The 22535-nt window shown below is 42.5% G+C and overlaps 2 protein-coding genes across 7 annotated transcripts in view; both read left to right on the top strand.

Moving 5' to 3' along the window:
- The window catches only part of FYTTD1 (forty-two-three domain containing 1), a 31625-nt gene extending 28806 nt beyond the window's left edge, over positions 1–2819 (top strand). Inside the window, exon 9 of the mRNA XM_089508632.1 lies at positions 957–2819. Within this exon, the coding sequence (XP_089364758.1) occupies positions 957–1052 (96 nt within the window). The 3' untranslated portion in view covers positions 1053–2819. The remainder of the gene's footprint in view (positions 1–956) is intronic.
- Positions 2820–8735: 5916 nt separating this feature from the next.
- Positions 8736–22535, top strand: part of LRCH3 (leucine rich repeats and calponin homology domain containing 3) — a 114187-nt gene continuing 100387 nt past the window's right edge. For all 6 annotated transcript variants that reach the window (XM_089508631.1, XM_089508626.1, XM_089508629.1 and 3 more), the window contains exon 1: positions 8736–8975. In XM_089508631.1, the coding sequence (XP_089364757.1) occupies positions 8780–8975 (196 nt within the window). In that variant the 5' untranslated portion in view covers positions 8736–8779. The remainder of the gene's footprint in view (positions 8976–22535) is intronic.

Here is a 22535-nt window from a genome sequence, read left to right as displayed (position 1 = left end):
GGCTCAAGCTTGACTCAGGTTTGCATCCTTCCAAGGAAGGAGCTAAAATGAGGACCCAGATTGTTGGGGCAATTAGCTTACAGTTGTAAACCGCTTAGACACTGCTAGTTTGGTATGAAGTGGTATATAAATTAAGCTGTTTGTTTTGTCATCCAGTCCAATGCTATTCTGCCAAGCAGGAAATCACTGCCAAAGTACTCCTGAAGAAGGAGACCCCATCACCCTTCAATGCAGTGTATGCCACGGTCAAACACCTTTTAGAATCAGGCAGCTTTTCTTAACGTTTAGGTGGAATCTCTTTTCCTGTAGCTTGAATCTATTGCTCTGTGTCCTAGTCTTTGGAGCAGCAGAAAACAAGCTTGCTCCATCCTCAAAATGACACCCTTTCAAATATTTAGAGGGCTATCATGTCACCCCTTAACCTTCTCTTCCCCAAGCTAAACATATCCAGCTCCCTAAGCCACTCCTCATAGGGCATGGTTTCTTAGTACATACATTAATGTTTGAAGGGAAGCAGCTGAAAATAAGCATGAGTCTGTTCATGTTCAAAGATTTTTGGCAGAGATCTTTCTTTGTCCCACTATCTTCACAGGTTTGTTTGGTGGGAACACAGGAGAGGACTTTGTCCCTGGCTGCTCCCAGACTTTTGAACTCCCTTCCCTGGGAAGCTAGGATGGCTCCTTCTTTGCTCCCCTGCTGCTAGCAAGTCAAAACTTTCCTATTACATCAGGCTTTTAGGAATTAACTGTGATGGGCTTTTATGGTGCCCCGTTTTATCATTTGTAAGCTGCCTTGAGTCCAGTTATTGAGAAAAATCAGAGGTGGTGTGGGGTTGTAAATGGATGGAGGATGATAATGATGACAATGTTAACCAGTTATTGTTGTCATTTTTATCCCTCTTCAGGCTATTTCAATGCATGAATGTTGTGGTAACTTATGTGTTCCTTTGTTTATAGACTAACATGACCCTCAATGAACGTTTTGGGATCCTGAAGGAACAACGGACGACCATCTCTCAGAACAAAGGCAGCCGTTTTGTAACTGTGGGCTAGGGGCCACCAAGAGACATCCCATCTTTCTAAGTAACAGTGGGCCAAAAAGTATGGGGATATATTGGACTTTGTCTCAAGATGCTGATGAAGCTGAACATGTTTGGTTTTTTTTTTAAAATAAAGATTGATTTCACTTAAAATAGTTGGAGAAAAAACACAACCCTAAGATGATAGTGGACCATAAAAACAAGAAAATTCAGTATGCTTATTTAATAGTTTCATGTTACCTGGAAGAGGAAAAATGCCCACATAACCCCAAGGAGGGAAAAGGCAAATGTGCTGACTTTGATTTCTTAAGCAGCCAACGGATGTTGGTGCTGAATTGGTCTTTGCTCCATCCATTGCTACAAAGCAACAACTCGTGTCATTTTATTATACCTTGCTGCCAACATCTGAAATATCGCTTGGCATCCACCTTGCAGTGAAGAACATTGACCCCTTCCTGGCCACTTTCCTGCTGCTTTATTTCAGAGTTCTTGGATCCTTTAAAGTTCTGCAGTTTGCCTGACGCACTGGAAGTTCAGTTGTTTGGAAACAAGCAGTGATATAACAATGCAACATTTCGCAGAGGAAAATAGGTGTAATGAGCCATTTCCATCACACCTATTATCACACTTTTTAAGTTACTAGTAAGGCACATCTGAGGGTCAATATGAATCTAGTCCTTGTGCTTGAGAAATGAACACATTGGTCTCTGTGGGTAAAATGTTTAACCAATGTGTGTGGTAGGTTTCTTTTTTTAAAAAAACAGTGACTGTTTGCTTTAGAATTCACAAGCTGAAACTCTGCGTTGATGACCATTTTGTGTTACCGGATGAATTATTTTATTTGTTACTTTGTTGTGTTGTAGAAATGTGACTTTTGTGACTCCTGTAGTTGGCAGTAGTTTCAACAGGTGAGTGTAATGGGGATCAAGAAACCTTCCTGTTGTACCAAGGGATTGGAAGCGGTGGAGTCAACATATCAGCAAACACTCAAACCTTCACGTGTGCTGGCTTTTTTAATTTAAATGGACATGCGTTATCATTTTCAGGATGTGTACAAGGTTGAGCATCCCTGAGTTTGGCATCCAGACTTAACTGAGGTTAGCCATGTTAAGAGGCATGGCTTGAGCCAGGCCTGTCATGATACCACTTGCTTCCTGGACTAAGCATGTCCATAGTGGTGCATTTGGGGAACATCGACAAAAGGATTCTTCATGGTTTGCTCAGTCTCAGAGACCTGGTATATTTGAGACAGTATCTATTTTTCTGTTTAAAAAATAAGTCCCAAATAATGTGTTTATCATAAAGGGTCATGGCAAAAACCTCCCTGGCAGTCGTGGAGACCCGTTTAGAGCCCCGCTTAGAGCAGTTTTAAGGTAGTCATGCACCCATGAAAATTAGTGTTTAAATTCTTCTCTTTTTAATTCTTTGAAATACCTTCTGTAACTTTGGAATGAAAAACAACAACACATTTGGAATATTAAAGGGTTTTTTACGTTTTGTTAGTAGGAATTCTGTTGAAGAAATCTATTAGAACTGATGTAGATGGTATGTTGATAAGCATCCTGTGTTTGATTTCTACCAGGATGCAAGTAAAAAAAATCCTTTTGCATCAACATGGATGCAAAACATTGATGCAATGCATCTCAAGAAAGCTAGTTTGTATTTAAGGAGAATATGCTTTAAGCTGTACCTTTTGGTATTTTTTTTGAGAAGTTAATACTATTCTAAAACTGTTACACTTTTTAAAAATAAAAATGTTCCAAGGCTGTGGTGGTGTGCACTTGAGACTGACTTTTGCAACCGCTTATTTGCAAGAGATCACTTAGCACTTACTATCTCCCACATCTTTGATACGACATATAAGTACTTGCATAGCACACTAATCTTAAGGAGGGTTACATAACTTGGGGAAGTTATTTTGTGAACCACGTGTATTTGAAAAATTACTTTTTGGGCTCACAACACTGAAGAGGTATATTTGAAAATTCTATCATTGGCACTGGATAGACGGGCCCTACGGGGCGCCCTTGTGATGTGCGAGGGGCGGCGCTTCCAAACGCAACTCACCCCTCGCACGTGACGAGGGTGTCAAAATGGCGGTGCCCTGTACATACGGGCACCGCCATTTTGATGTGATGGGCGTATAGCGTCCCGACGCCTTTGTGACGCCACAACATAACGGCACGGCAGAAAGAACGTGCTTTTTGCGGGTTCTTTTTGCTGCACGAGGGAGCCACCCAGTTTGTCCCTCGCGCAGCAAACCAGGGCAGCGGCAGACCTCCATTTTTGGGCAGTCTGTATCCCGCCCTTTTTGGGTGGTCTGTATCCCGCCATTGTCACTGGTTTAAAGACATTGTAGTCAATGAATGAATAGATATGTATATGTCCTAGGATGGTCCTGCTTGGGGAAAGGGAGACCAGTGCATTCTATGATATTGCCTTCAGTTTTTGTATAAGTGTTTTTAAAAAATTAGTGATGAAGCATTGAAGTCCTGATGAACTTACTGGAAACCAACATTTCCTCTAAGCCTCTTACTTAGCAGCCATACGTATTGCCTGAGCTCTGCTCCTTTATAATCTGCTTCCCATTTCATGCAACTTCAAGTCACCAGTCGGAAATCTGCCATGCTCTTTATCACTAAGGGATTTTGAGCCTAGCGCTTGCCCTAATAGCTTTGCCTTGGCTGGCTGAGATTAGATAGAGAGCTATTTAAATGTGCATTTAGTGCTTCTGTAAAGGATGAGGGTTAAGATACAGTGGTCACAAAGCTGGATTAACTGTTAGGTGCAATTTAGGGGCCCAATTCATTTCCTGGCATGGGTCTTGCTCCAATATCCTTTAAAAAATCCTTATCTGCTAACTAATAGAGCCTGCTTCTTCCTCAAAGCAAGGTTTTAATGGCCAGCATCCATAGTTTTTGGTGGGTTTTTTTGGGCTCTGAAAATACCAGCCACATACGCTGGTGAAACGCCAAGAAGAAACCTTTCTGGATCATGGCCACATAGCCCGAAAAAACCCACAAAAACCTAAGGACTATACTTAGTTTTTTGTGGTTTTTAGGGCTGTGTGGCCATGTTCTAGAAGAGTTTATTCCTGATGTTTCGTCAGCATCTGTGGCTGGTATCTTCCGATTTCTGAAAAATCAGAAAAGAAGGGTCAGCTCTAGTTAGATGGGAAACCACCACTGTAAGAGCTGTTCAACAGTGGAACACACTCCTTCCTTGGAGTGTAGTGGGGTCTCCTTCCTTGGAAGTCTTTAAACAGAGGCTGGATGGCCACCTGTTGGGTATGCTTTGATTGAGAGTTCCTGCATGGCAGGGGGCTGGGCTGGATGGCCCTTGTGGTCTCTTCCAACTCTATGATTCTATGAATAGATTGGCTGTGCTTTCTGTAAGAAGAGTGCTCTCAAGTATGGAATTGAATTCCCAAAAAATTAAAGCTGCATGGCAGAATGGGGTTGGGCTGGATGGCCCTTGTGGTCTCTTCCAACTCTATGATTCTATGGTTCACTCAGATTCCAGCAATGGGTAGGAAAGCAAACTCAATTGCTTTGTTGTTGGGTTATTTTTGACTTATGGTGACCCCAGAAGTGAACCGATCATAGGGTTTTCTTGGCAAGTTTCTTCAGCTGGGGTTTGACATTGTCATCCTCTGTGGCTGAGGGAGTGCGACTTTGCCCAGGGTCACCCAGTGGGATTTTATGCTCAAGCGGGGGTTCAAATCCTGATCTCCAGAATCATAATCCAAAGCTCAGACCACATCATTTATTTAAGTAATTAAAATTGTGATGGGAAGACAGTTACTGTAAAAGCCAGCTGAAATGGAAATGGAGCTTCTTAATATACATTAATATATATTTTTTCAAAACGTATGTTTGCATATTTAGGCACTGACAAGGGGTATTGTTACAATTGTTAGTATTCTGTAGCTGGGAAATCAAAAGGTAAGACAGAATAATAATAATAATAATAATAATAATAATAATATAGTTTTATTTATATTTCCCACCTTTCCCTGCAGATCGAGGCGGGAGTACAAACAGTGCATTTAAAATTACAGTTCAGTTAAAATTACAATTTATTTAAAATGAAGTCCATAGAAACACAAGAATAAATCAATCCTATAGAAATTCCCTAACAACATCTAACTTCCAATACATGCTCAAAATGAAGTGTCTTCTTATAATTGTTATAGCAGATCAGGGGAATAGGCTCGCCGGAAGAGATCTGTCTTGAGTGCCTTCTTGAAGGTGTAAGAAGGATCTCCTCTGGCAAGCCATTCTACAATTTGGGAGCCATAGCAGTGAATGCCCTGTGGGAAGTAGATCTTAATCTGGTCCTTGGATAATCCAATAGATTCTTCCCAGTAGTTCTGAGAGTGCAGGGCGGATTGTGTAGGGAGAGGCGTTCCCTCAAGTAACTTGGGCCCAAGCCACGTAGGGCTTTAAAGGTAAAAACCAACACTGTACTGCGCCCGGAAACTAATCAGGAGCCAGTGAAGCGATTTTAGAACTGGCGTTATGTGGTCTGACCTAGATGCTGCAGTGACCAATCTGGCTGCTGCATTTTGCACCAGTTGTTTCTGTACTGGAAGCCTCATACCCAGCAAAGGGATGCCAACTCCTGTACTGGGACTGCTACCCACCAGTCAGTTGAAGAAATAAGTAGCAGAATGCTACCACATTCACTGGGAAGAAAGTTCTAGGACAACCTTATTTGTCTAGGGATGTAAAGTAATCCTTATTATTATTATTAACCTTTATTTATAAAGCGCTGTAAATTTACACAGCGCTGTACATACAATCTTTTTAATTGGATTGTTCCCTGCCCTCAGGCTTACAATCTAAAAAGACACAACACAAAGGTAGTGGTGGTGGGGAAGGGGCATCTCTAGTAGGATAATACATATAAAATACATAGCAAACAGGAAATGATTCAATAAAACAGGCAAGAAAAGAACATCAAATAGCAAGTGACAATTATGCAATGCCTGGGAACGCTGCCCTGAACAGGATGGTCTTCAACTCCGTTTTGAAGCTGGTTAAAGAAGTGATGGCTCTTGCTTGTGGGGGAAGAAGGTTCCAGGAGTGAGGGGCAGCGAGTGAAAAGGGGCGAATCCGGGATGGGGCAGAGGAAATCCTGGGCTGTGACAGCAGGCCTTGACTACCAGAACGGAGGGCCCTAGTGGAAAGGTGAGGAGAAAGAAGGTCTGATAAGTAAGGAGGGGCCAGTCCATGGAGGGCTTTAAATATCGACAGCAGGAGTTTGTACTGAATGCGGAAAGGGAGGGGGAGCCAGTGAAGGGATGCCAACACAGGAGAGATGTGGTCAGAGCGGTGGGTGGAAGTGATAATGCGTGCAGCTGAATGCTGGACAGAGATTAAAGGACGGAGGTGAGAAAGAGGAAGCCCAGCCAGGAGGATGTTACAGTAATCAAGTCATGAGATCACTAGGGCATGGACCAGGATCTTGGCAGTAGAGGCGGAGAGATATGGTTGGATTTTGGCAATATTGTACAAAAAGAATCTAAAAGCCTTGGCTGTGGTCTGGATCTGAGGGATACACGACAGAGAAGAGTCAAAGATAAAACCAAGACTGTTGGCTTGCTGGACTGGTTGAATAGAATCCTTGTGTGCAGGAACACTCTGTAGAAAGTGGAGAGTCATAAGCAACCCCGAGAGCCATCCAGTCCAACCCCTTGCTACTCAGGAATACACATTCAAAGTACCCCTGAAAGAAGGCCTCCATCCTCTTCTCTAGGTAGTCTAGAAGTTCCCCCCAATCTTCTTTATGCCCATGTACTGTATGTTGTCTTGATTGACCTTCCACAATAAAATTACTTAAAAAAAAGAAAGACCTCCAAGGAACGGAGCTTGCACTACTCTCTGAGGAAGGAGTGTGTTCCTCTGTCAAACAGCCCTTACTGTCAGGAAGTTCCTCCTAATGTTGAGGTGGAATCTCTTTTCCTGGAGCTTGCATCCATTGCTCCATTGTGTCCTAGTCTCTGGAGCAGCAGAAAACAAGCTTTCTCCATCGTCAGTATGACATCCATTGAAATATTCAAACATCTACCTTGTTGTTGTTAACAGCCTTCGAGTTGATCCCGATACATGGTGACCCCGAATGAAACCTCTCTAAGACACCCCCTTTCCCCCGTCCTCCAGTGCTCTTTTTACGTCCTGCAAATTCATGCCCATGACCTCCTTAATAGACTGCATCCATCTGGAATGTGGTCTTCTTCTCTTTCTACTTCCCTCTACCTTTCCAACATGATTGTCTTTTCCAGTGAGTTGTGCCTTCCCAGGATGTGCTCAAAGTATGGCAGTCTCAGTCTGGTCATCTTGGCTTCTTCCAGGGAGGTTTCTGGCTTGATCTGCTCCAGGACCCATTTGTTTGTCTTTTTGACCATCCATGCACTCTGCACTGGTCTCCAGCCCCACATCTCCAATAATGGATTTTCTTCCTATCAACTGTTCAGCTCTCACATCCATAATGGCAATAGGGAATACAATGGCTTGTATGATTCTAACCTTTTTGCTCAGTTGCATATCTTTGCATTTTAGGATCTTTTGTAGTTCTTTCATAGCTGCTCTCCCCATTCTCAATCTTCTTCCGATTTCCTGGCTGCGGTCCCCATTTCCATCAATGTTTGCTCCCAGGGATGAGATCGTTACACTTGAAAGTTACGTAAATCAGCCGTGATCATTTTCTTCTTCTTCTTAATGTTCAACTATCAACCTGCCTTGGCACTTTCTTGCTTGACTTTGTTCTCTGAAATTGTTCCCAGTGTTTGCTGTCTTCTGCCAGAAGTGATGGGGTGTCGTCTCCCTCTCTTGACTCGGTGTTCCCTCCTCCAACTTTCATGCCTTCAAGTGTGTGTACCTTCAAGTCCTTTGACTGACGGAGACCCCGTTAATTTAATAAGGTTTTCTTAGGGAAGAAATGCTGCCGGTTGGTTTCGCCAGTTCCTTCTCAGCCCCTGGAATTCCTTGGTGGTCTGCCATCTTAAGTACTTCCTTCTAAACATTTAAGATGTATCCCATGATCTAAGTACTAGCCAGGGCTGGCCCTCCAGATCCGATGGGATCATCTGGCCCCCAGTTTAGGGTATTTAGACCCTGTTTGGCTTCAAGTAATGGCTATCATCCCATGAATCTCATAGGGCTTTCTTAGGGAAGGGATCCTCAGAGGTGGTTTTGCCGGTGCCTTCCTCTGAAATAGAGCCTCCAGTACCTGGTCTTCCTTGGTGGTCTCCCATCTGAGTACTAACCAGGGGTGACCCTGCTTAGCTTGGTGCCTTTGGGGCATTTAGGCCCCGTGTGCCTTCAAAGTGTTAGCGTTTTCCAGCCTTTCCTTGGGCAAGGGATCCTCAGAGGTGTTTTTGCCAGTTCCTTCCTGTGAAATAATGGTTTTCATTGGCGGCCTCCCATCCAAGGGCTGGCCGGGCCTGGCCCTGCTTAGCTTCCCAGAGTAACGGGGATGTATACGTTTCCCTCCTAAGCCTTTCCGCGCAGGCGCATTCCCTCCATGGAGCCCTTGCTGGCGGACTTCCGCCCTTCCTTCGCCGCGCATGCGCGTCGCGGTTCCCTCGGTCGGGCCGGCGGCCGCGGCGGTCGCGCATGCGCAGAGCGGAGGCTCCTCTGAGGGAAGAGCAGCAGGAGGAGGAGGAGGAGGATGGCGGCGGCGGTGGCGGCGCTGGCGGCGGAGGGCGGCGGCGCTGGGTCTCCGTCCGTGGCGCTGATGTCGGGCGGAGGGAGCGCGGCCCCGGGGGCCTCGTCCTCGTCCTCGTCGGGCCCTTCTTCGTGGCGGCGATCGTTGGAGCGGGCGCTGGAGGAGGCGTCGGCCAGCGGGGCCCTGAGCCTCAGCGGCAGGAAGCTGCGCGAGTTCCCCAGAGCCAGCGCCAGCGGACACGACCTCAGCGACACCACGAAGGCCGGTGGGTCCCCCGCGGGAGAGGGCAGGGGCTCCGGGGGGTATGGGCCCCGAGGGGGCGCCCCGGGGCTGGGGCGAAGGTGTGAGTGTGTGTCAGTGGAGAATGTGGGGGAAGAGAGATGCATCTGGGAGTCTGGAAGAGGGAGAATGTGGGGGTGGATAGCTATGTGTGTAAATAGGTCTGGTTGTGGTTGTGAGCGGGAAGATGTATCTGCCTCTATAGCTGTGTTTGCGTGAGTGACTATATACAGGTCTATGTTTGTAGGTCTGTGTGTCTTCATGAGTGAGAATGTGTATGGATGTGAGAGTAGGGATATGCCTTTCTATGTATGTATATAGATACATTTGTGTGCAAATAGGTATGTTTGTGAATACGTGTGAATATATATGTGTGTCAGTGTCTATGTGTACACAGTACATAGAGAGAGAATACATCTATCTATGTGCATATATATACTTGTGGGTGTGTGGATGTATATGTGGGTTCATGTGTGTGAAGATGTGTGTGAGAGAGAGAGTGAGAATATATGAGGGAGGTGTCAATAGATGTTTATATATGTGTGTTTATATAGACCTGTGTGTAAACATAAAGAGTGATGTGTGTGTGAATATGTGTGTGTACAGTCAGCCCTCCATATACACAGATACATTCTTTTTTTGCCCAGATCCAAGGAGCCACAGTTTGAACATTTTCAAGATATATATATATATACACACAGACACACACACACACACAAATTATGAAAGGCAAGCCTTGATTTTGTCATTTTATATAGGAGACATCATTTTACTGCGCCATTGTATTTAATGGAACATAAGCATCTGGAGATTTTGGTGTCTAGTGGATACTGAGGGCCCACTGTATATATGCATATGCACACACACACACCTCTATCTATCTATCTATCTATCTGTATATATGGATGGAGATTATATGGCGGGAGGAGAGGCCATGGGTCCATGGCCAAGACACTCTTCGTCTTTCTTCTCTCCTGCAGCTGTACCTTCAGCCGGTGTCTTTTAACATTGTTTTCCTTCTGTGGTAGTTTCACACACTCAGTTGTGCTGTGATGCCATAATTTCGCTGGGCTGTTTTCTTCTTTAAAACAACAGTCATAACCCTGTGCTGGTTGTGGGACACAAAGCTATCCAGACCTGCTTCAGGGCCAGAAGTCAACTAGGTGTGTGGCTGATTTATCTGTTCTTATCAAAAAACAGTCCCATTCTGTGGCGGTTTAAAGACATGCTCAGTTGTGTTTTTGTGCCAGGAGTGAGCCCTGTGTGTCCCTGAAAAAAGAGACAGCAGCGAGAGAAAGATTTAGCGATGCCTTGCTTTGTATTCTAATTCTGGCTTAGCCGCCTCTGTCTGTGAGAGAGATGATGGGAGAAAGATTTAGCCAGATCTGTTTTTATCCTCATTCCTTGGCGATGTTAAGATAACGCAACATGTTTGCCTGTGTTTTAGTGGCAGGACTTAAATCATTCTGTGAGAGACAGGCTGAGTCTCTTATCCAGAACTCAAGAAATCCAAAGTATTCCAAGACCAAAAACTTCTTGCATGAGTAACTGAAACGGTGCCACCTTTTCTTTCGGATGTTTCCGCAGACACAAACCTTGTTTCACGCAGAAGATTATTTTATCATATTGAGTAAAATGAGCTCCAGGCTCCGTATGCATATATGCAACATAAATGAACTGCCTGTTTAGGCTGGGGTCTCCTTATGGATGTATATGCAAATACAGGGATTCCCGAATCCCAAACACTTCTGGTGCCCAGCATTTCATATAAGTCAGTCTCAGCCTGGACCTGTCTTTTTTAATTTTAATTCTGTGGGAGTTTTAACACTCGCTGTTCAGTTGTGGTTTAATGCAGGACTTAAGGAGAGAGAGAGAGAGAGAGCGCAAAGGAATGGTGCCTCTTTTAAAAATCTCTCTTGCTTTTGACACACCAAACTATTCAACTTTATTTTAGAGCCAGAACTTAAGTGGCTGTGGATGATCTGCATTTAAAAAAAAGCAGGGGAGCTATACTCTCAAGTCCAAAACACACTGCAGAAATAATCCAGTTTGAGACCACTTTAACTGCCCTGCCTCAATGCTAAGGGGTTCTGGGAACCATAGGTTTGTGAGACATTTATCTTTCTCTGTCAGTGCCACAGTAAACTACAATTCCCCGATTCCCTAGCCCTGAGCCAGGGCAGTTAAAGCAGTCTCAAACTGGGTTATTTCTGCAGTGTGTTTTGGACCAAAGAGGGGCCAGATCCCCATTTTGGGAGAAAAGTGGGGAATAAAGAAACAAAATGAGGCTGAGAGTAGTGTTGAGAAGAGATGGGATCAGGTGTGGTAAGAGAGGCCCAGCATCATGGCTCTGGTTTGTGCCTGGGATTCACCTCCTGGGCTCCTGTCAGGAAGGGCGGGATACAAATTACATTCAAAATAATAAAATGACATGTTTGTGTGTTACAGATTAACAGCACAACAATAACAGCCTGATTCTTTCCCAGTGAGAGGTTTATGTGTGTAAAATTGTTTTTACAATGTACCTGCTCACTTAAGGGCAAAACACCCATAATGGATTTGGAGCAGAGAGGCGGGCAAAGCATTCACCTCCAGAAATTCCTGGACCATGGCTCCCAGCATCCTTCATAGCCAGCCATTCTGATGGGAATTGTAATGCAACAGCATCTGGAGGACCACACATTGCCCAACCTTAGGCTGCATCTGCACTTCAGAAATAATCCAGTTTGACATCACTTTATCTCCCATGGCTCAGTGATGTGGAATCCTGGGATTTGTAGTTTGTCATGGCACCAGAGCTCTTTGACAAAACTACAGTCCCCAGAATTCCATAGCATTGAGCCATGGCAGTTAAAGTGGTACCAAACTGAATTATTTCTGCAGTGCGGATGCAGCCTTAGTGAGGCTTACTTCCCTATAAACATAGAGAAGCTTCACTTGGAGAGGGGTGCAGAAGAGGGAGGGCAATGAAGTGAGTGGCATTACCTATATTTACACAGAATTCCAAATAACAGTTTGCAGTCCCAAAAATGTTGAAGATCCTGGTAGATCATAAGCCAGGCTGGTGCTGTGGCAAAAAAGCTCATGCAGTTGTAGTCTGCATTACAGAGGTGTAGTACTATTGTAAGCAACGGAAGTCATAATAACAAATCACCTGGATTACAGTGTCCAGTTCTGAACACTGCAGTTCAAGAAGGAACTCCCAGAGGAATGTAACCTAAATAGTCCATGGCCTGGAAGCCAAGCCCTTGATATAATCAACCTTGTTTAAATATCTGAAGAGCTGTTGTATAGGAAATGGAGGAAGCATGTTTTCTGCTGCTCCAGAGAGTAGGACCTGGATTGCTGGGTTCAAATGGCGAGAAAAGAAATTCCACTGAAACATTAGGATGAATGTCTTGATGGAAGGAGTTGTTTGACAGTCAGTGGACTGCAAGTGAAAGTTGTGGGCTTTTTGTTCATTTGAGAGCCTTAAACAGAGGTTGGGTCAGAGAAACTTTGGCCTTGGGGGTCCTGTATTGACAGCAGTAGAGAGAGGAGGTATTGGTCATGTCAAATTTCCAGGAAGAAAGGAACAGTTAGTAGCCAATGGGCACAAATATGGCACTGTTCCTGGGCATATTAAAAATAAAAAAGCTGGCCTCCCACATCAGAAATGCTGAGAAGCACTTTGGACCTTTTCCAGCTCTACAGTTCTGTAATTAAGTCCCATAGAAATCATTAGGACCAGTTTATAAAGAAACATGAGTAGACTTGGCTGTGTACATACAAATTTAGCAGAACTTTTAAAATATAGTAGTCACACCTTATGTGGCTTACAAACCTCTTTCCGAAAGTATGCGTCCAGAGCAAAACAAGCAAAATAAAAAGGACTTACAGAAGTAGACTGGGTCGTGGCAAATGTTGGTGTAGCTTTGCCTAAATATTAAAATGTTTATTAACCTTTCCCATCTGCCTTGTGGGAAAATAATCCACAGAGGGAAGTAATGGTTATATGTTATATGGTGTCATCAGCTGACTTGTTTACATGGAGAGAGACAGAGAGAATATAAAGTAGGTTCCTGCCCTGAGGAGCTTCACAATCAAAATTTAAGAGAAGGAAGAATGCCTGGGGATAAGAAGAGGTAAAGCTAATAAAGGATTAATGTGAGTAGAAACATACAACCTGTTGCTGTGCAGCAGTAGTTCCCAAAGGTAGGGCAGGACCCGCAGGGGGGCTTGAGAATTGTTAGGGGGGTGACACATGAAGGCCCTGATCCTTCCACCTCTTCCGCTTCCCAAACTTTTTGTGTGTAAAATTTACACATGCGTTGAGTTGAATTTACTTAAATAAAATTGTTCTAATTTGAGCATCACCTGTGAGACTAACTGAAAGAGAGCAGTGGGTAGCATGAGCCTTTGCGGACTTAAGCCTACTTCCCCAGATGCATGGGTTCTAATTTGAATGATGTTATTTCCTTATAGAATGTTAAAATATGAATATACATGTATGTGCAAATGAAAATATGCACACTAAATAACAATGTATTTTAATTCATATACTGTGTTGAGTGGGAAGGCACTGTTTGATCTAAACGGCAGGTTCCAAGCGTAAAAAGTTTGAGTACCACTGCTGTACAACACCTCCTACAAGTTGCAATGCAATAAGGCAATTAACAACACTCAGTAGTGGCTAATGGTGGATGGACTTGCTTTGGCAAAGTTATATTCTTTACCAATAGGACATAGAGATCCTGAGGTTTCAACCATTTATGCTCAGCATACATATGTCATATTGCCTTCTAACAAGCATGATGAATGAAAAGCTTGTTCCTTACTTTGAAGCTGAAGATGTGGAAGGGGCCAGGGACCATCCTGGTAATTTCACACAAATCTCTGTTCCCTTCCCAGTGTTATGGTTGAAACGAAAGGATGTGTAAGAGAGAAGGAGTGTCATAGGGGTTGTGATTTAGAAGCATGGTTCCTTTCTGTTTCTCAGACAAGAGAGAGACTAAAAGGAGGCCCTCCTTCAAAAACTTGCTAGCAAAAATAGTACACTTCTGGGAACATTGAGTTGCAAGGAAAAAGTGGTGTGTAGTAATGTCACATTAGGATCTCTTTCCCTGTCTTCCATACTCACACTTCACAAATTGCATGAGGCCATACGTGTGAGACATCCCAACAGACAGTGGAGGCAATGCTTAAGGGCAGTTGGAGTGGGCACTATTAGGTATACACTCTGCTCTTCATATCCACAGATTCTTTATCCACAAATTCAAACATCCAAGGCCTGAAAATATTACAAAAATATATACATTCCAAAACACAAACCTTGATTTTGCCAATTTATATAAGGGCTATCATTTTACTACATCGTTGTTTTTAATGTGACTTGAGCATCCACAGATTTTGATATCCAGGGGAGTTCCTGGCACCAAAGCCCAGCAGATACCAACGGCCCACTGTAGATCTGGGGATAAGGTGGGGAATGATTAAAAGTAGTTTAGCCATAATGTTGAGAAGATTTAGAGTTTGGGCTCTGGGGTTGTTGCTGTTGTTGTGTGCCTTCAAGTCATTTCTGATTTATGGTGTAAGACCATTCTGGTCTGCATGCAAAAAACCCCAACAAAATCTCCTCTCGTGGACATGTAAGTTATAGCTACCTGTTGCACAATTGAACATTCCACTCTAAATATGGCCTTGGCCTTGAGAAGAATGGCCATTTTCATAGCACATTTATAAGTAAATTGAACCTGAACATGACAGCCAGTATTTAAGATCATTAAAATAACACAAAGTGGATTAAGCATTTAGAGGCTTCTCTAAATGAGAGCAAGCTGTCAAACTGGACTGCGTAGGATGAAGAGAATGTGGATGGACCCAGATGAGCAGACAAATAGCTGGGCAGGAAGAAGTATAATTCAGTAACTGGAAGTACAGTTTTTACTTCATATGATTTAACATGTGATTATGACTGGAAGTGTTCATTACAAATATAAACATAAGGATTCAGCTTTGAGACACCTCTCAGTATTCATTGTCAAATGGATTCAGATATTACCATCCATGGATGCACATTTTTGAAACTGATAAAACTATTGAAAAACTTGGTATGTTTCAAAAAGATCAGGTGTCTACAGGAAAAAGGATCCAGCCAAAAATGTTCTGGATACAAACCTTGGGACTTGCTCAGTGACCCTGGGAAGAGCAACATCACGTTGTGAATAATCATGAATGAAGGATATGGTTGATTGGCAAAATGATGTCGACATTGTGGTGATAGTATAGTGAGTCATAAACTTGTTATGATATTATTGTACTTTTGTGGCTTTGCAGAAAATTCCAAAAACATTAATAAACATAGTATTTGAGAAACCTATTTTTAAACTATTTAGTATTGTGTGTGCCTTTGGATAATTCCAGCATTAGCAAGGGGCTGGGCTGTTTGGCCTATGGCCAGCTAGCGGGTTAAACTCCCTGAACTGAGATTTGTTCTGGTGACTTTCTGGTTCATAGCACATGTTAACAACAACAACAACTTTTATTTCTTTACCACCTCTCCTTAAGGCTTGAGGCTGGGTACAGCATGTTAAAATACAAAACACAATTAAAACAACAGAAACCCGCAGTTAATACAATACAATACTATAAAATCATTAAAATACACTCGTAAGAGTTCATGCACAAATTAACAAGTCATTATTTAAAATTGTCTGGATAGGCTTGCCGAATGACATGTGTCTTTAAAAATCACAGCAGTTTCAAAATGTGACACTGTGATATTGTATCTGCAGCTTATGCTCACTTTCGGGCCTTTACCTCATCAAAATGAAATCAAATGTGTTTGTATTCTGAGCACACTTATATGAAAATAAAGTCAAAGTTATTTACATTTATAATTAAATATATTTAAGACAGTGATGCAGATAGTCTGGACCAGCTTTTAAGTGTGAAAATTTAAGGTTGGATGTACTGTATAATGTAGTGTGGTTTCCAATCCATCTCTGTTTGCTTTTCTCTCTACAGAATCAATAATTGCTTATGTTTTCTGCGCTGCTGTGATGTTTGGGGCAGAATACAGTATACACAGTCACCCACACCCTTCTCCGTTTTAGAAATGTCAGATGTCATTAGTGCTGCATTGTGCAAAGTGCGATTGGAGGAATGGGAACTGCTTTTACTGAATGCTTTTTCAAGGAAAAGTGACATCAAGTCTTTTCTTTGAGTTCTGCCACTTATTCTCTCTTGTTAGCAAGCCAGAGTTGTGAAACCTCACTCAAAGTGATGGGCAGGGTTGCTTTGCAATCTGCTTATTAAAATTAAGCAAGGGCTACTTGTGTATAGAGCTAAAGTATGAACAGAGAGCCAGCATGGTGTAGCGATTTGAGCATTGGACTATGATTCTAGAGACCAGGCTTCAAATGCCCGCTCAACCAAGCCCACTGGACAAGGCACCTTGGATAAGTCACACTCTCTCAGCTTAAGAAGATGTCAGTGGCAAACCCCTTCTGTAGAAACTTGCTAAGAAACCCTGCAATAGCGGTTAGGATCACCATAAGTCGGAAATGACTTTAAGACATACAGCAGCAACAACAAAATAAGAACAAGAATATTTATATGTGGAGAGATCTTGCCACACCTTTGAGAGTCAAAGGCGCTACAAGATCTCTCTACATGCTGATTCTACAGACTAGCATGGCTATAGCTTTGAATTCTAAGAATATTTATAGGAAAAGATAGTTGACTCCAGAGATGGAACTTGCCTGGCTTGTTTATTACTATTACTATGAGTTTTGTGATGCTGGACACTTCAGAATAAGAGTGTTGCAGTTGGAAATGATTTGAAGGCACACAATAACAACAAGCAGGAAAGGTTCTGAGGAGCACATTTTATTCACTCTTTTCTGAACAGAGATATAAAATATTCAACAGATCTCATAGAAGCGCTATGAAATGGAGTGAACAATGTTTAGCTATGACCCCATTTCCACTAAAAAAAACCCCACCCTGTTTGAGGTTAGTGATGAGAGAAGTTCAAGTAGATATGAATAAATAAATGGAAGACAGCAATATCAGCAGCACTTGCCTAAAACAACTTAGTGCTTTCTCATGCGTAATGTGTCAGTTAAATGAAAACTGACAGGGAATGAAATTAAGCCTCTTACCCCATATTTACTGTTGCCTTACCAAGCCTTGGCCTCAATCTCATTGCTGGTCTGCCTTTGAAAGGAAACTGTTTTGGTTTCGTACAGTGCAAAAAACATTGAAATCATATAAACATGGCAGTAGTAGTAGTAGTAAAACATTCTTATAACACTTTATGGTGATTTAAAGTGGTTTTGCGTCCAGTGGATAAAGCTATTGTCAAGGCAGGTTACCTTTACTTAAAATATCTGCAACCATTAAAATATTTATAATCATTAACACATTGCAAGAAAGTAGTACCACAGTCCAAAACACATCGCAGAAATAATCCAATTTGAGACCGCTTTAACTGCCCTGGCTCAATGCTAGGGAATTCTGGGAACTGTAGTTTGTGAGACCTTTAGCCATCTCTGGTCAGAGAGCTCTGGTGCCACAATAAGCTACAATTTGCAGGATTCCCTAGCACTGAGCCAGGACACTTAAAGAGGTCTCAAACTGGATTGTTTCTGCAGTGTGTTTTGGACCCGCATCAGATTTACAAATACTTCTTATGATCACCTATGGTGAATAAGGGTTGCTTTCAGGGGACAAATGAGAGGTGTTTAATAAAATGTGTGTCTTCTTTTTTAGGATAGTAATTCTCGGGGACCTACATAGTGTTAGGTAGTCCTCGACTCAAGAACAATAGGGCTGTCATGTTACAAAAGGTATTTACTGGCTTTGAGATTTAACAAATGATGAAGAAAGCATGATAGATGCACAGAGCTTTCTTAGAAATGATGGGCAAGTTGGAGCCCTCCAGATGTTGCTGGATATAGCTAATGGGAATGACTGATGGGAATCTCAACTCACTATCATCTGGAGGGCCACAATTTGCCCACTCTTGTAATAGAGATTTTATGCTACCAGTTTAAGTGATGGTAAAACTGGGAGTAGACAGGCTCAATGAAATTTCCCCCCTTACTTGTTTAAGAGAATGACCCACTTCTTCATGTTTTTCGGTCAGTAAAAAGGACTGTAGGCGCTCCTCCATTTTGCTCTTCTGTTTGCTGTACGTAGGCACTCTCTCTGTGCCCTGTGTTGATTCTCATCAGATGCAGTTGTTTACTCCATTCCTCCACCCATCCATTATTACAACTTCCTGTTGGATGAATGGAGGAAAAATGCTTTGTTGTAAATTTCTGATTCACAAAAAGCATTATTACCACATCAGAGTGATAGGTTCAGTGTTCTGATTATCCCAAATGTAAACATTGCCCATACTGACCCATGGATAAGTTGAGTCGAAACAAAGTTTGGGTGTGGGAACAAAAATTGCCCTGGCCCTCCAATATACAAGTCAGTTCAGGCAGTCTGGACCCTGTGGTGTGTAAAATAAGCTACCTTCCCTTTACTATATGGTTGCCAATAGTAACTGTGTTTGTTTTGGATACTCCAAAGCATTTTGTTTTTCAGGGTGAAAGTCATAGCAATGCCGTATCAGGTGAATGGCTCCTTTTTTGTCTTAGTTGCTTAGTCTGAGACCTTGCTGTGGTCTTCTTATCCTAAGCATTACAAAGGAGAAAACAAGAAAAATTAGGTTGAGTTGAACCGGGGCCTTTTATCTTGGCTTGCTGGTCATGTCCTTATTTTCATACAAGTCCAGGTTCTCAGTCCAAGTTGTTGCTTATGAAGCCACTTGTCCCTGTGGTGCAGAAACATCCAGAATCTAAACATTCTGATTTATGGGATTCAGAACAAAGCATTATGATTGATGGTGTAAAATTTTGATTTTTCCAGTAACATGTGAGATGTTTTTGACAATATATCATATCCAAAGCTATTATATTTATATTTTACTTATCACGTTCATATTCTGCCATTTCTGCAAGGAATGCATTGAGTAATGCCTCCATAATGACTCTGTGGGGTAGGTTGGGCTGAGAGAGATTTGTTCAAGGATTGAACTTGATAGCTGGGCAAGGAATTAAAGCCACAGCTTGTTACTTTTGAATAACCTAAATCCAATTTATTCCAATAGGGCTACTCAGTGACTATATCTGGACCATAGAATTTTCTATGAAATTCTATGGATCCAGATATAGTCACTGAGTAGCCTTGTTGGAATAAATTGGATTTAAGTTATTCAAAGCTAACTTAAGTGCCATTCATTTTAACTGGGATACTCTAAATATGACTAAAGCTGCTGCCACGCTGGAGAAATAAAGTACTTTGACACCACTTACTTCCATGGTTGAATGCTATGGAATTCTGGGATTTGTGGTGGGGTGGGGCACCAGAGCTCTCTGACAGGAAGGCTAAATATCTAACAAAACTGCAAGTCCCAGACTTCTGTAAAATTAAGTTATGGCAGTGTCGGACTGCTTTATTCTGGCAGAGTGGCAGCATCCCAAGTGGATCTCACCCCAGGTTTTCTGGATCCAGTTTGAACACTACCCATTATATTGCACTGACTCTGAAGCTGTTTCATGCATCAAGAAAAGAAAAGAGGAGACTTGAGGCTGTAATAACAGGTCTTATTGTCCTGTGATGGAAAGCTTGTATGTGAATAGCAGTTGCACAAAATCATCCTCAGAATGAATGATTAGTTAGAATCATAAACAATACTCCATTTGTTCTCTTTACCATCTGCATTAGTGTTTATTTATTATACATTTACAGCAATTTGTGGGGAAACTAGTTGTCACTCAGGCTCCCATCTGTTGTAATTAATATTTTCATTGTAGCTGTTTGAGAATAATTAAGTGCTCATAAGCAGCACTATTTGTTCTTTTATAATAACACTGAAAAAGATATAAAGCTGCAACTTGTAGACATGGGCCCCATACAGACAGGCCAAAATAAAGCTGCTTCGGGACACTTTGGAGGTATGATGTTTAAATGTTGCATGCATCCTAAGAGTCCAGAAGCTGCACCAAAGCTGTGCTCCAGTCCTTAGGACTAAATCGTGGCTTTGGTGTGGCTTCTGGATTCTTAGGACGTATGCAACATTTAAACAGCATACCTCCAAAGCGTCCCAAAGCAGCTTTATTTTGGCCTGTCTGTATGGGGCCATGGAATGTTTATTTAAAACATTTCTGTCCCACTTTCCTATCTTGTTATAAATCTCCCCAGTAGTTTACAATATTTATTTTATTAAATTTCATTTGTATCCTGCCTTTCACTTAAAGAGGCAGTTTAGAGTAGATTAAAATATCTAATAATGAGTTACAAATACAAAATTTTACATTAATTTAAAACATTAACAAAAAGACCACCTTAATAAATACATAAATAAAACATTAAAAGTCCAGCTTTTAACTAACCGGATCCATGTAGATCCGGTTAGTTATTCAAGGCCTTCCTGAATAAAAAGTGTTTGCTTGCCCATGAAGAAAAACAGAGCAGGAGCCTGATCTCCCTGGGAGTGGGCAGTCCATAATTTAAGAATGGCTTGGATGAATTTGCTATTTCCCATGTCCCTACGAAACTTATGATTGAAGGTGATGGGACAAAGAGAAGGGCCTCTCTTGCAGATCTTAAAACCTGGGTAGGTCCACATGGGGAAATATGGTCCTCCAGATAACCTTGGGCCCAATCTGCATGAAGCCTTTTAGAACAGAACCAGCACTTTGAACAGCAGAAACAGAACAGTAGCTATTTTATTTGTGTCCAGGCCCAATCAACAGCATTCTGAACACTCTTCAAAGGCAGCCCCATGTAGAGTGCCTTGTTTTTGTTGTGCGCTTTCAAATCTTTTCCGAGTTTATGGAGACCATAAGGCAAGCCTATCTTGCTGCAGCATTCTGTAAAATGTAGCCTAGACAGTGCTACTGTTAGGTGGATTTGTAAATTGCTTGACTGACTGAACCCAAAGGGTGCTCAGCAATGGCTCCTCTTCATCCTGGAGAGAGGTGACTAGTGGAGTGCCACAGGGATCTGTCCTGGGCCCAGTGCTATTCAACTTCTTTATCAGTGACTTGGATGAAGGAATAGAGAGCATGCTGATTAAATTTGCAGATGATCCCAAAGTGGAAAGGGTTGCCAATTCCCCAGCAGGGAGAATTAAAGTTCAAAATGACCTTGACATATTAGAGGGCTGGGCTAAAGCTAACAAAGGTGAATTTCAACAGGGAGAAATAGAAGCACCTACACCTAGGCAGGAAAAAAAATAAAATGCACAGATACAGGATGGGAAACACTATCTGCTAGACAACAGTTCATGTGAAAGGGATCTAGGAGACTTAGTAGACCACAAGCAGAACATGAATCAGCAGTATGATGCAGCAGCCAAGAAAGCCAACACGATTCTTGATTGCATCAATAGGAATATAGTGTCTAGGGAAAGTGATAGTACCACTGTATTCTGGTCAGACCTCACTTGGAATAACGTGTCCAGTTTTAGGCACCTCAGTTCAAGAAGGATAATGAGAAGCTGGAGTGTGTCCAGTGGAGGGTGACCAAAATGGTGAAAGGTCTGGAAGCCATGCTCTATGAAAAGCGGCTTAGGGAGTTGGGAATGTTTTAGACTGACGAAAAGAAGGTTAAGAGGGGACATGATGGCCATGTTTAAATATTTGAAGGGATGTCATATGGAAGAGGGAACAGACTTGTTTTCCACAGCTCCAGACTGAGACAAGGAGCGATGAATTCAAACTACAGGAAAAGAGATCACAACTTAATCTCAGGAAGAATGTCTTGATGGTCAGAGCTGTTTGATACTGGAAGGCATTGCCTCCGAGTGTGGTGGAGTCTCCTTCTTTGGAGGTTTTTATGCAGAGGCTGGATGGCCATCTCTTGGGGGTACTTTGATTTTGTGTTCCTGCATGGCAGGGGATTTGACTGGATGTGGGGTTTTCTTGACAAGATTTGTTTAGAGGAAGCTTGCCATTGCCTTTCCTGAGGCTGAGAGAGAGTGACTTGCCAAAGGTCACCCAGTGGGTTTCATGGCCGAGCAGGGAATTGGACCCAGGTCTCCAGAGCTTGTAGTCCAACACTGAAACCAATATGCCATGCTGGCTCCCATTTCAAAAAGGTTATAACTAAGTCATGTGTCCCCATAGTTATGTCCAGGAATGGCTGACCTGGCACCTAGGTTTCATTATGCAAAGGCCTCCCCAGCCACCACTGAAGCCTGTAAATCCACATGTGTGTATAAATTCCAGAGTACATCCAGACAAAACACCCAGACAATGAACCAACCATCCTCTTTTGGTGGAGTGAAGCTCTGTTCCTATTACCTGATCTGCCTTTTGAGTGGCCAAAAGCACATCTATCTTTCCTGGATTAAGTTTCAGTTTGCCCTGGTCCAATCCATTGTTGTTCTCAGGCACAATTGAATTAACACACCAAGAAAAAAAGTCACAGTTGAAAAAGAGGTTATGCTGCAAATTCTGCTTTTTAAAGGTTACCCAATGAGACCTGGGAAAGTACCCCTTCCTGC

The sequence above is a fragment of the Sceloporus occidentalis genome, unplaced genomic scaffold (assembly GCF_023333645.1).
Source record: "Sceloporus occidentalis isolate IW3139 unplaced genomic scaffold, rSceOcc1.0.p SCAF_2, whole genome shotgun sequence".
Classification (NCBI taxonomy): Eukaryota; Metazoa; Chordata; class Lepidosauria; order Squamata; family Phrynosomatidae; genus Sceloporus; species Sceloporus occidentalis.
This window is presented reverse-complemented; position numbering and strand designations above follow the sequence as displayed.